This window comes from Danaus plexippus, assembly GCF_018135715.1.
Source record: "Danaus plexippus chromosome 13 unlocalized genomic scaffold, MEX_DaPlex mxdp_15, whole genome shotgun sequence".
Classification (NCBI taxonomy): domain Eukaryota; kingdom Metazoa; phylum Arthropoda; class Insecta; order Lepidoptera; family Nymphalidae; genus Danaus; species Danaus plexippus.
In genome coordinates, this window is record NW_026869849.1 from 515,547 (window position 1) to 529,483 (window position 13,937).

The 13,937-nt window shown below is 32.0% G+C and overlaps 1 protein-coding gene across 3 annotated transcripts in view; it reads right to left on the bottom strand.

The window, feature by feature from the left end:
- The window catches only part of LOC116769907 (uncharacterized), a 32,361-nt gene that overhangs the window by 4,595 nt on the left and 13,829 nt on the right, over window positions 1-13,937 (bottom strand). For 2 of the 3 annotated variants that reach the window (XM_061527825.1, XM_032661103.2), the window contains 2 exons: window positions 12,800-12,905; window positions 9,943-10,030 (listed from right to left, as the gene is read on the bottom strand). In XM_061527825.1, coding sequence (XP_061383809.1) covers window positions 9,943-10,030; window positions 12,800-12,905 — 194 coding nt within the window. The remainder of the gene's footprint in view (window positions 1-9,942; window positions 10,031-12,799; window positions 12,906-13,937) is intronic. The other variant, XM_032661105.2, reaches the window with a different exon arrangement.

Consider the following 13,937-nt stretch of genomic DNA (forward strand, 5'->3'; position numbering starts at 1 on the left):
CAGCCTCCCGATCGAGTTGCGCTTTTTAGATGCACCTACTCTCACCGTGCGACTATCTAACTACCGCACACGCGTGTCGTGGAGTCGACCGAACTATATTCTTATATACATTTAAATTTCATTTGAGGGAGTCGACTTATTGATGATACGCTAGTGCTAGTCCATCACCTGTTCTACAAACTACAAGAGTTTAACCTAACATACGACTGTGTATACGATATTTTTATGTATCTGTATTTTTGTATTTTTCAAACGGGAGCATAGAGTTCAACACTAACTATATCGTCAATACTGTATTTAAAATCCTAGCGTAACTTTTTTTGGCGTGTGCTGATAAAAGTATAATTAACCACATAGCAATAAGTTTATTGAGAAATATACCATGATATGAAAAGCCGTTTCAAGTGAAGTCTGAAGGTCTTGTGGTCGGAACATAGTTTGGATTACGGATTTGGTTTCACAGAAAAAAATATAAACAGTGCTTACAAACTATGTGAACAATTATTGTGACTAAACAGCCAGCGCCATCTATGATCTGTGTTACGTAACTTCATACATTCGTACTATTGTGCAATATGTGCAGTTGTTTTCTACCGAATGTCATGATAAATCATGTCCTATGTGCTATTCTTATGTCTAAGCTAGACTACTGGAAAAACTTTATCAAAACTCATTCAGTAGTTTTTTTTATGACAGAGTAAAAACAACCATCTCTCTAAACTTCGTGACAAATTTTAGCATACATATTTTTTTCCATTTTAAGCGATAAATTCGGGTTTTGCTACTTTGAAACACAAACATTTGTTTTTAGGGATTCATGTTGTTCACACAAATATTTTCTTTAGAAGTAGGTTTAAACTGTTCATGTATTTGCATATTTGATCTTCCTCAATCCAAGAAGTAGAGGTCGTTGATCTTTACAAAAACTGTGATTTCATTGCATCGTGTAATGTTAGGTCAATGTCCAAACATAAAACAATATGGTAATAATCCATACAAAATGAAAACTGAATACTAAGAATAGACAAATAAATTAATTAAAATAGATTTGAAATATAAACCAGAGTTAGGGCGCGGTGTACACATGCAGACAATTTGACGGGCCATGGAAAACTAATGAAATTATGTATGGCTTTAAATGAAAAATGTAAAGTTATTATCAATTCTTGTTTCGTATAATATCTTATATTTATAATATTAAATATTAATATCCACTGATGTGTGCAGCGCTTTTTAGAACAAACTACTGGGGTAACAGAATAAAATGTGGCGCCCGCTCTTTACAAATATTTGTTTAAACCTTCGCAAACATTACAACAACTCGGAAACCTCGAAATTTAGCAACTTTCCAAAATGAAGAAATAACTTTTTAATAGCCAATGCTAACAATGTTTATATCTGAAATAACTTTTATCCTGTATAACCTCCACGGATGTATTGTCCTGCGCGAGGCTCGCAGTACATTGCACTACACAAGCCCGTCTGACTAGATTTTCGGCAGCCCTGCCCCTTACCCCCGCCGCCGGCCGCACTCCTGCAGCGAATTCTTTTATGAGTTTTTGACGACTTAGGCCTTTTTTAGCCGTCAACCTGAATAGGCCTTAGGTTTTTCTTTGTTTGCTTCGCTTTTCAATAACGTTCAACATATAAATAACCTTATATGTTTTGTTATTATAAATAGTAATTAATGTAAATGTTGAACAAACTGTGAAGATCTAAATAATTCCATTCAGACAATGAAAAACCTCTTATTACGTGATAAATTGGAAGTACAGTACAGTAGAGTTCAGCCGTTCATTCGAGAGCCGTAACTAGTGGCTTGTTATATAACAGATTAAGTTATAATTCTCCTTTTTGGACGCTGCACCAGAACACGCCCAGCGCTGCGGCGGCGGCAGCGTCAGCAGAGAAACATATCAAGTAAATATTTACATCGCCTCCAATGAAATGATGAAGTGACTGCTAAATAAATAGTTTAAACTAAGGGATTTCAAGTGTTCAGTTAAGGCTATGGTATTTTTGTATATATTTTTATTTGCTGGGTAATATCCTCTGCAGTTTTTTTGAGTATTTTCAAAATATACGCTCAATTCACTACCAGCACAATTATCTCAACCGTCGGAAAGGACCAAACATAATAATCCAATAATACAACAGAGTAACTGATTAATATATATAAAAAAGAAAAATATGTTTTGTTGCTGACGCTACACGGATTCCATTGGTCCCTGGATTATTGAACTCCACGTACACGGAAGGAATTATACAATACGGAGCACGTATTATTATTATGTGGTTAATTGATAACTAAATGAACACAAGTACTACTTAACAGTATGAAAACCGGATTCTCCCTAGAAGACGGACACGCAGGCAATGAGTCGCAAATAAAAATTTGCTCAACATTTATCGCTGAGCCATTAACACAATATAATACAATGAAAATTAATATAAATATGATTTTAAAACTACTACTAAGTATATTTTCTTATTTTTAAAAACAATTCTGAAATAACTCAGACCTCGTATTAAATTCACGAATGTTCTTCCGGAAAAAAAGAGAATCAAATTAGCAGAGACACAAAAAAATCCCCGTTCGAAGCGTTGTATACTTATTTCATAAAAAATAATGTTCAGTAAGTTAGTAAGTTTAACTGATGTAAATCCTTTTCAACGATTTCGTTTTAACTTAGATTTAGCGACATATGTGTTACAAATCTCCAACATACAGACATCACACAGGATCCAAGATAGTTTTCCGAGGCCGATCTTTGAGTATTTATAAAAACAATTATCTCATCGAAACAAGGAATACAAATCAATATTCAAAGAGGTGTTTCTCTGTATCTCCTCTCCATTCACTCCCATCTTCTCTTCTGTATAACAATAAAACTAATAAAAGATTAAGGCAGCCTCCTACTACATTTGGCTCCACGCCCTGCGTTCCTGACTCATTATGATCATCTAAAAATAATAATTACGTAATAATATAAAACCTTGTTCGTGTTTCAAAACGTCTAAAAAATAAAAAATAAACTCTCCAGCCGTCTGTTTACGAGGCTGTATAGATGCGATCGCTCGTAAATACACTTTACAACTGTATTTAAGGTTCTCAGTCAACTGAAATATAGATTTATAAGACTGAAGGTTTGTTTTATTGGACAGATCTTCAGAACCATGCTTACTATAGTAGTCAAAGGTACACGAGGTCTTACCAAGGCTTTGTATTTTGTATTTTATTTTCATCAATCGACCCTCGTATCTATATATAAACTAATGCCTATATACATATATATATATATATATATGTATATACATTGTCTGTAGCCAGTTTTCTCTCTGTCCAAACGTATCCTAACGTCAAGCGTTATTCCGTACATTCCGTGTAAACTCTCATCGCCATATAAAAGTTATATTATACAAAACTCTTGTAAATCATCGAGATATGTTAAAACATTCTTAACAAAGGTGGAATAATAGCTTTTTAATGGTCATCCGAGGTCATCGACCCCATACCTTTCGTATTTTAATATCTCAGTGATTCTTTAAAGTCCGTCTGTTATCAGAGGAGATTATGTTTATATCATTCTAACAGAACTATCCCTTGTTACGAGTTATTGAAATTAAATATTTTCAAATGAATCTTGCTAAAATCTTAGTAATAACACGTCGAAATTATATCCCATGACATCTTTAAACACTTCTGATCCGACTCAGAAGTAGATTCAGATTTTATACAGATATTTTATAGCGCACAGATCTGTTGACATACTTATAACGACGGTGAAGAGTAATATTTTACAATCATTGGCTTTAAAACTATCAATAATCAACATTGATTTGATTCTTAATTTATTTGTGTTAGGATGAAAGGCAAATTGGCATTTACAAACTAATCTCTGTGTGTACATTATATACAGAGCCTTGCACTTGCTCTACAACACTCAAATGTATAATAACAAATAAACTAATACATATTTAGAATCATAGTAAAGCTAGAGAGTGTACATTCGTAGATCGTGTCTACGTATTTGTCTACGTCTACGGCGTAGAGGTCTAGCGGCTACGAACGGTCTACGTCTATTGCTTCCTAGTTGAGAGCTCTTGCTTTCAGTTTATTTATTTTTATATATGTATAATGAAAAATATTAATATTTATCACACAAAGAGGCTTCTTCTTGTCTGTTTTGTGATGTTGCTGTGAGTTTTATTTGCGTCATTGTGTGATACACTTCAAAGTCTATCTTATACGAGCAATAATGACGTTCAAGGCTTCTAATGAAAATGATGTTATTTATAATATATTTTTTGGATATTAAAGTATATATTTATTGAACTCTTAACTCTTATACATATACATATATGAATCAAAATTAAATAGTAAATATCACCATCAGACAATTTTCTTACATCGATTGAGCATAACACGTTAATTTATACATTTTAATGTTTAACTTATATTAACAGTTCAAAAGAGATTTTTATATGACAGAAACGATAGAAACGCTAAGGTGATTCAGGAGAACAGATCTCTCGCAGCTTCCGAGAAAGGGCGCGGTCGCTTTCTCTGTACGCTCTAACGAGTATCGAATACATGAAAGGTCAGAGTTCCACGGCTTTATTGATATTAAATACCTCCGTTCATTTTATAATTCGACGGTTTTAATACACTCCCAACACGGTTTGTGTCGGCCGGTAACAAAAATTATTTTACGTTTATTTGACTTGACTATTTGAGGACATCGGGTCTTTGTAAGGAATCATACTATGAAGCAGACAATAGAAGATGACGTTACAGAAATATGAAAAATAACTGCGACTAAACAATAATAACTTAAATTAGGAGAATAAAAGTGTACATAAAAATAGGCTTTTGAAAACAAAAAAAAAACACCGAAAAACAGTTAATGATATATAGAATAAAATTTTATTTGAAATTTTACCAAATGCCACAAAATGTATCTTTTAGTGAGTCAGTTGTCGGGATACTTTCAACATATTCCTCAACATGATTTAAGGTCAACATATTACCACCTCGTCGCTCGATCCTTACAAACGAAGCCTTCTCGACCGAATCTACCGTTAGTTCTCTTACAGTAACAAAGATGCTGTGGCTATTAGCAAACTACCGCCGCGGTCAGATAACATATATAAGTCGAAAGTAGACTCTATCCCCACAACATAAGACAGCATCTTATATATTCATAGCCGTTCAAGTGAATAATAAAGTTTGCCGGATATTCGGGTATTGAAACGAAGACAATGCACAAATGACTCCGGCGAGAAACTAAATTCAAAGAAAAACAATATCTACGGAGTTATTGAACCTCGACCGCACTCCGACGATAGAATACTCAGTCAGCAGGCTGTTATTATACTTACATGCTTTGTGAGTAATAAATATTTCAGTTGAGAAAACCTCAACATATAAATAATATATAAATACACTATATTTCAATTAACATGTTATCATTATGAATCAATAACAAAGGACTGTACTAAGTGATTTCTCCTATATTTGTTCACTAAAGTGCGCTAGTGCCTACATCGCTGATTACGCCTCATATTATTGAAACACCTGCTGCGTTTTAAACTTCAATTGACATACAAGTTATTAAATTTTTTGGCAGCGAATGCAACGAAGAGACCGAATACAACGAGCCTTCGTTTTTTATCCTTACTCGAAAATAAAACTGGTTCAAATGCACGCACTAACATTACACAGAGGTATGTTGGTTGGTCTGTCAGTCTCTCACTTAAAAAGTAAATAATCTGACACCATAATGAACTTTTACAGTGATTTTATTTATTTTTAAATAAATACATGTAAATTAACGAGAATACACAACACATGACAGTTTTAAGTTTTTTTTAGTTAAAGGAATATGGATAAAACTTGTAATATAATATTTGATGACAACTTAAGATATCAGATAAAAAAACGAATGATTTGTAAAGCTAAATTAAAAATTTAAAAAATTCTACTGTAGTAATAATAGACAGTAATGAATAGATCATTTCTTTTAAAAATCTTAAAACCTTGTTTTGAAGACTACAATCTTGAATGGATTTTCAGTCATTTCTACCTTAAAAATGTATTGAGACGAAACCTCTCAGCATTCAATGGATTCACCGTGCGGGTGCGGGGTCCATCGCGTTGCAGAGAGAGGAGCTTCAACAGTGCCCGGGACTTGCGACCCAGGTGTAGGTTTAAGGGCGTCTATCTAACGCGTTAAACGCTCAGCTCCACCGTCCAAGCTCCTCTCTCTACCTAACCAAATTTGAAACGAACGTACTAGTACTGAGAATTATCAAATCGATGAAGATGCTGTAAGAGTGTATTCGATAATTGTTAAATTCATATTAATAAGCTGAGGGAACGATAGCTATCCGACATACTGAGGCGGGAGTTCTTGTTCTCGGCTTGCAAACACTTTTTATATATTATTTAAGATATATAGGCATGGTTTAGATAATACAATATATAATCGAGTCATGATCAAAATTGTTTTTATTATAAAGTATGATCAATTTATACATAAATATATGAGAACCGTGATCTTTAAATCCTCATAAAACTGCAAAAAATGACAGTTTTCAATAAAATTAAACCGGTGATATTATAAATAAAAATGAATTACGTCAAAATATTTTGAAAACCTACTCCTCGTGTGTCGCCGAAACCTTATCCCGTGGAAGTCGTTTGCTGGTCGGGCTCACTGATATATTTTATATAAATGAGACGCTATATAAACTTACATTTTAAAACTCGACAAATGATATTAAATCGATAATATACTCCTTATGTTTGTTCGTCCTTCGATTGAATGTTGTTTAGGCAAGAGCTACTTTAAATTATAATAATATATATACCATGTCTAATGTATGTTAAGTCAGAAACAAAGTATAGTGCATCGTGTAATACATGAGATTAATAATATTTATAGTTTTTTCTTAACCGACTTTACCCTACAGTTAATAAATATAAATACATTATAAAGCATACATACAACTATATGTATTTAGGTGTCTGTGTATTATAAAAGAAGCCTTCAACAAACTACAATATTATGAAAGTGTAATTAGTGTGTAAAAAAGTATATTTTATGTCTTTATATTACAGACATTTTAAAACGACTCCAAAAACGAGTGTCCCAAAATGGCAACCTATCTATAAATAGCAGCTTTATAGGTACCCTAAATGTACTTTCCTCTGAACCGGCTCGACTCACACACGTATACACACACACACACAGACACACATACACATACATATGTTACAAGGCAAAAGGGAAATTTCGGCAGTCATTTGTCTTGTGTGTGTCGTTCGACGGAAACGAGTGCACACATATAATAATTACTATTAAAATAAAAGATATTACACGTTTCAAATACTAATAAAATTGTCAAAAAAATATTTCTAAATTAAGTACGAAAATCTAATTCTTTAGAGAGTTGTATGATATTTCCTGAAAATATACATCAGGTATGTCTAAGGAAGCAAACTCAGAGTTGAAACAAAACAATAAGCCGATGTTATCATTAAACGGGAGCGTAAGCGTAGCAGATGCTCAAAGGAATAATCGAGTTGACTTCCGAGACTCCGAGAGTAAAAGCTTTTTACTCTGACACGAATAGGCATATTGATATATTAAAATATATTTTCTAAGCCTTTTATTAGATTTCGTCATATGCTTATAATTTATTTGTTACCCTAGCTAACATTTACTTCTTGATTTTTTAACCCAATTGTCCTATTAAAAGACGTATGTAACCAATATACCCTTGTAATGAGCACGTCTTCTTGTCGAATGAGCTTTAACGAGCTAATGTGATCTGTGTGCGAGTGTTTGTCTGTGTGTGTGTGAAGACAATCATTATTCGTAAGTACTAGAGGATAGAACGGCTGTATGTATAGATTTTGGAGGTACAGTGAGTAACACAAATTTTAAATAAAATTTAATAAAGGTGTCGTACTTGATTTAAAAGTATCGTATAAAATGCAAATTAATTAAGAGTCGTCTTCATTTCCAGTATCAGTTACAAAGAAGGATAGTAATGTAGTGTTCACGTAAACTTTGTTACATGTATGGTAAGACAAACAAATTTATAGAAAAAAATTCTGTCGCATTTGTATTTCCAAGTTGGGCAGAGGTAGATTTTTGATACAATAACAAAAGAAGGGAATTATATTTATTATATATTTTGGTATCAAAAAAAAAAAATTAATTATTAAACGTTTTAAATTTTATTTAAGGCCTGATGTAGGTTCATTATGATATTACATAACAAAACATATCTTCTAAATCATCATCTTGCTAAAAATCGCTGCACCTGTCTTTGGATATTATTTTTAATATGTCCAAATGTAAAGATTTTTCAAACATTGATAAGCGTATCCACAAATATTATTATACTTTGCATTTAAAAAGAATTTAAATCCTCCAAAGCTGATGTAGGAGAAAAAATAGTCTTTAAAAAATTAACCCGACAATGTATAAATTAATATAAAATCAGTTTATTAGTATCCAATATTTAAGTTAAAAATAGAGCAGATCCAGAGCATCTGAGATTCGAACGGACTGTAGACTGATGAAAATATTAAATCATCACAACTCATCAACATGATCATCTTCATAGTAGCGTAGGAGTAGAACTCAAGTTAGCATAAAAATTTTGTAACAATAAGAAGTATTCAAAGACAATTACTAATATTTATAATTAATAAAAAAATGACGTATGACTAATGTAAAGCTTATATACACTATTGGTGATATTTAACTGAGCGCATATTAAAGTTATAGAATGAGTTCTATCAGTATGAAATAGGAATAACCTTTAGGTTATAAAATAAGTGATCAAAGACATATATCTTATTGGAAATTAAAATTATAATATTAACGTTTATTTAAATAGTGTAAGTATTATGGCATCGATTGTACTCTAAGAGCGGCCGCACTCAAACTGCCAAAATCGTTCGGTGCGGCGCAAGCGCATAGGTCAAGCGCACTCTGCCCGTCCCACTCGCACTCACTTAGTGGGAAAGAGACGAAAGTTGTAGGGCTTGCAACCAAAAATGCAGCTCTGCCAAGTATGCAATAATGATTTTTTTGTCATTTTAGTTTTTTTAATGTACTCGTGACGGGATTAGGTGAATATTTTAAAGTTTATTTTAATGATTGAGGAGTTACATTGGTTTATTTAAGGTACAATAAAAAGCTTATACGCTGAAGGTTTTGGTTATGATTTGGTAATATTTAATAAATTATGAATCAAAAATGAAAAGAGCTTTTAATTTAAGAAATTAGTAACCAGAATTATACATATACTAGTTTAAAAACACGTACAAACAAAATACATTCGGAATATATGAAGTATTACACGTGTGGTGTTAGTTTTTAAATAGTACATATTATAATATATAAAGTAAAGATATTCGAGTCACATTACAACATACTCATAATAGAGCACAGACAAAATATACGTGGACTAGATAGTGTGACGTGATATCAATATTATCAATTTGCCTGATTTATATTTTAAAATTTTTTTTATAAGTATAGGGAATATTGTTTAATTTAAGATAAAATAATACTCATAAAATTGTGATACAAAAAAAAGTATTTTTTTTTAATTAAATTGCTATTTTATTATTTTTAGTAACTTTCCATAAATAAAAAAGCCTGCTATAAATTGAAAGCAAAATCTTACGATTGTTACTTTGCCTTTTAAAATTTCCATTCCAAACGATCTCAAATATCATATCATTTTTCATTTCATTAAAACTATAACTCTGTATCTGTGATAACATATATTAAGTTTGAAATTGAATATCAGAAATGTTTGAAAAATAAATTTTTCTCCAAGATTAGATTATTTCTTTTCTAAAACAATATTATATTATAATATAATATAATAGGTATATTTGAATAACGATCTAACCTGCTGATGATTCTCCCGTTTCTCGCTGCTATCTGACCCGGATGTGTCTGTGATCGTGACATTCGGCCAAAAACGTCGCAACAAACACCTGGAAACAGACGAGCTCGTTGTAATCCAATACCAACATTAAATAATACCAGTTACATAACCCAGAATTATGTAGAGACAAAGAAAATTTACAGTAACATAAATAAATAGTATTGCAATAACGACATATTTTTATTGATTACGATATTTCTATATATAATTAATTTTTTTGTATTTGAAACTTCAACCTGTTCCGCTTACAATTCGATAAAAGGCCTTTAATTTTCTGATCACTTCCTAATGATGATAAGAATTTGATGTCTCAGTTGTCAATCGTCAGATGTGATTCTATTTGATACACTTTCTTTGACAACAAACTTAATTTCTTGAGATTTTATTAGATTGACAAGTTAATACTGTCCCTTTTATTAAAATATAACATTTGCTGTATATATTATAGTTGACAAGAATGAAATTTTCTAAGTTATATTTTACGCGGCGTCATAACGTAAGTTTAATAAACAACTATCTATCTAGAGGCTGGCAGGATGCCAAGTTGAACAACATTTTAACGTGCGTTGGCGGTATTTTTCAAACGATTTATCTCCGCTATCGGGATCAATGAACCGTGTTGTTACAATTCATCGTATCGAAATAATTTTAAAAATTAAATGTTGTCACAGCTTCACTCTCTATTTTAACTAAATTTAAACGAACATAAAACTAACTGAGTACACTAACTGGGAACTCGGTTATATGAATTCTTATATAAGGTTAAACAAAACTTAACTCCCGTAACCTTACTGCAAAACACTCTAAGTATTTTTAAACCTGGCTTTATATTTTAACTATTTTAAACAATGGTTTAATAAGTTCTTGAACTATAATTTCCACTTTCGTGTTTCTTTTTGCGCTGGCCGCTCTAATAACGTCCTATGTAAAACCTGTTTAAGCGTTATATAAAGCAGAGATTTCGACCGAATTCCCCAAAATACAAAAAGATCAAAGGGCACAATGTAATCTAATAAACTCCAAGCTAGTGCCCACAGAAAACCTTTATCGCAACTGCGATAGTCTCAGAGAGGACAGCTTTATTACAGAACCCTATTCACATCGACGTAGTATATACAATACTTTATATATATTAAGAGAGTTATGATACAAGTTACAGGAAGCTAATCGATGACACTTATTAGACAATCAAGTGAGTAACATAATTCGGACCGATGTATTTGAAACCAACGTGTTTTTAATGTGGGAAAATACAAAAAAATATTGTTTTCTTCCGCCTAATAACATAGAACATTAAAATGATATATGTTCATAACGATACGAATATCTTTATATATAAACATATGCATGAATTTGTGGAGAATCATATTACTTATGTTTTATAAAATAGTCCGTAGATTTATTTATTCCCCATACCCAAATCCTTTACCTAACCTTCCTAATATTTATTTGGTACGATGAAAATAAACCTTGTAGACTTTCAGAAGAATGACTTAAATCATTAAAAAAATATAAGTTAGTAAATATAACACACAGTATGACAGAAAGTGAACTTTTATAATTCAATCAAATAAACAAGCGACGTGATCACAAATAAGGCACTAAGCACAAGTTTATACCGTCTTAAAGTTTGCAAACTTGAGGAAACGCAGCTCAATGCTTAACTGAACCGTTTCTCTTAGTAAACATTTTAAGAGGTAACATTTTTTAATGTGCTTTAAATAAAAAGAGACAAATCAGAGGTAGAATCAGAATCCTGAAAAGCATTTTCCACTGTAAGCCATTAACAGTAATATACAATAAACCAGTAGGCGGCGTTAACACAATTAAATATAACTAACTATAGTTACTCGTATATAAACAATATATAAACGTGGGAAGGTTTTCAAAATACATTGAATCCGAGAACAAAGGATTTAATGTGATCAATAAGTTAGTTAATGGCCCGTGTGAGTGCAGCGTCGTGCTCCGTACAAAGTGATTGCGGGATCCGATTTAACGTGACCTCATATAGAGTTATCGATGTATTTAGACGTATGTATGTGTGGGGCCACACTATGAGTTATTGGTATTCGTTCTTGTAGTATTGATTTATGGATATTCTTTAAAATCATGCTATTATAATTTATCTTGAATGTTTTGCGTCCACCTATCGCATGTTGCGTTACAGCACGACGCAAGGTGGGAGTATAGTGAACGGTGGTCGCCAAGGCAGCAGATGCACTGCAGCTCGTTTGTGGTACCTATTTCACTCCAAATACTAGATAATATATGATAGAAAGTGTCTTAACTATTAAAGTACACCCTAACTTACAAGTTTCCATGTGGCCTATGAAATAACTAAAAGTATATCTAAGTACAAAAAACTATATATTACATTTAAATCTAAGTGTAAATATAAGCTCTCAAGTCATATTGCGAATTACTTAAATACCTAACATTGATTATGTAAAATGTTTTGTATTTTTCCCTCCTACTCAGACTTTTTTTCACTCAAATTGTAATAGAAATATATACATTGATATTTCAGAACATGTCACTAAAATATTAACAAGATTTTAATCCATAAAATATTATCACCGAATGCTCAGAATCTTCATGGAAAATTAATGCACTTCTCTTACCTTTAGAATGAGATCACGTAGTACGTAGTCGATAAAATATCTGCATTAATGAATTAACAAAAACGGTTTAATCAATATCAGTTTAAATATAAACATTAGTGAAAAATATGGCTCTGAATGTCCATTTTCAAGATATTATTTTGTTCTGTACCATCGGTGGAATTCCCTATCATAGAATTCCCTATTTGACTCACCTGATAAAAAGCACTGAGAACAGTATGCAGAGCAGCGGCAGCAGAGTCGCGAAACAGGCCAGGAGCAGAGTCTCAAAATCGGTGTAACCTGAAAACATAGAAAGGACTACGACAGGTCACGGGCCTACAGGCTTCACATCCAAGAGGACACTCCATCATCACGACTTATTACCATCAAATGAACGATACACTCGTGTTTATAAAATAAAATAAAGTCACGATAATTATGACATTACTAAAAACGGAATTAAAAACTTAAAAATATTTAAAATGAGTTTGAAAACTTTTCTATGACTTTGGCGTCTGGTTCGAAACAGCAATAATATATATAACCTTACGTAAATGAGCTCTATCGGTGTTTTGCAAAAAATCTATTTTAATAGGATTAAATCTAACACCTTAATCGAATATTGATCGGCCCAAGCGTCAATACACATGATTTATGATGGTTTAAAAGACTGCTACAAAATTGGTTTCCTAACTGTTAAAATATCATTTAAGTCTTGTCATATTTATTTGTTACAAACAACGTGTTTAAATTTATTATATTTTTATAATGCTGTTGTATTGTTTATTTATTTTAACAACTTTATAAATACAACTTGCAAACTATTAATAATAATTCCCTCGTTTGTTGTTTGTAGAACTAATGTAACTCAACATTTTTCATATTTAAACATAATCTTATCTTGTTCAAGTAAAAGTCGATTAATATTAATTGAATAAACTTAGCGTCCGCGGCGCGCCGGATCGGACTTGTTTAGTACACGGCGACTGCTTTCAAATAAACTTATCAATTTAACTTTATAAAATTGAATGAGAGTTTCATAATTGGTCAAACCGAAAGTTTAGTTCGTTTTAACACAATAGATCGATCACGATTAATAATATAATTATAAAAATCGATCCTGTAACATCGACAGACAATTAAAAAATAATTGACTGTTGCAAAATGGTCGAAACAAAGCCTCCTCGGCGGATGTGAACGAAACAAAAATAGTATGCACATGTCCGATGACCTTGTGACATTGCGTCTTTTCTGAACAGTGAAACAGAAATAATGGCCGGGCCTCGAAAACTAGTGACGTGACTTTAAACTGTAATAGTTAACCTTTACAAAATCATAGACAACAACTCA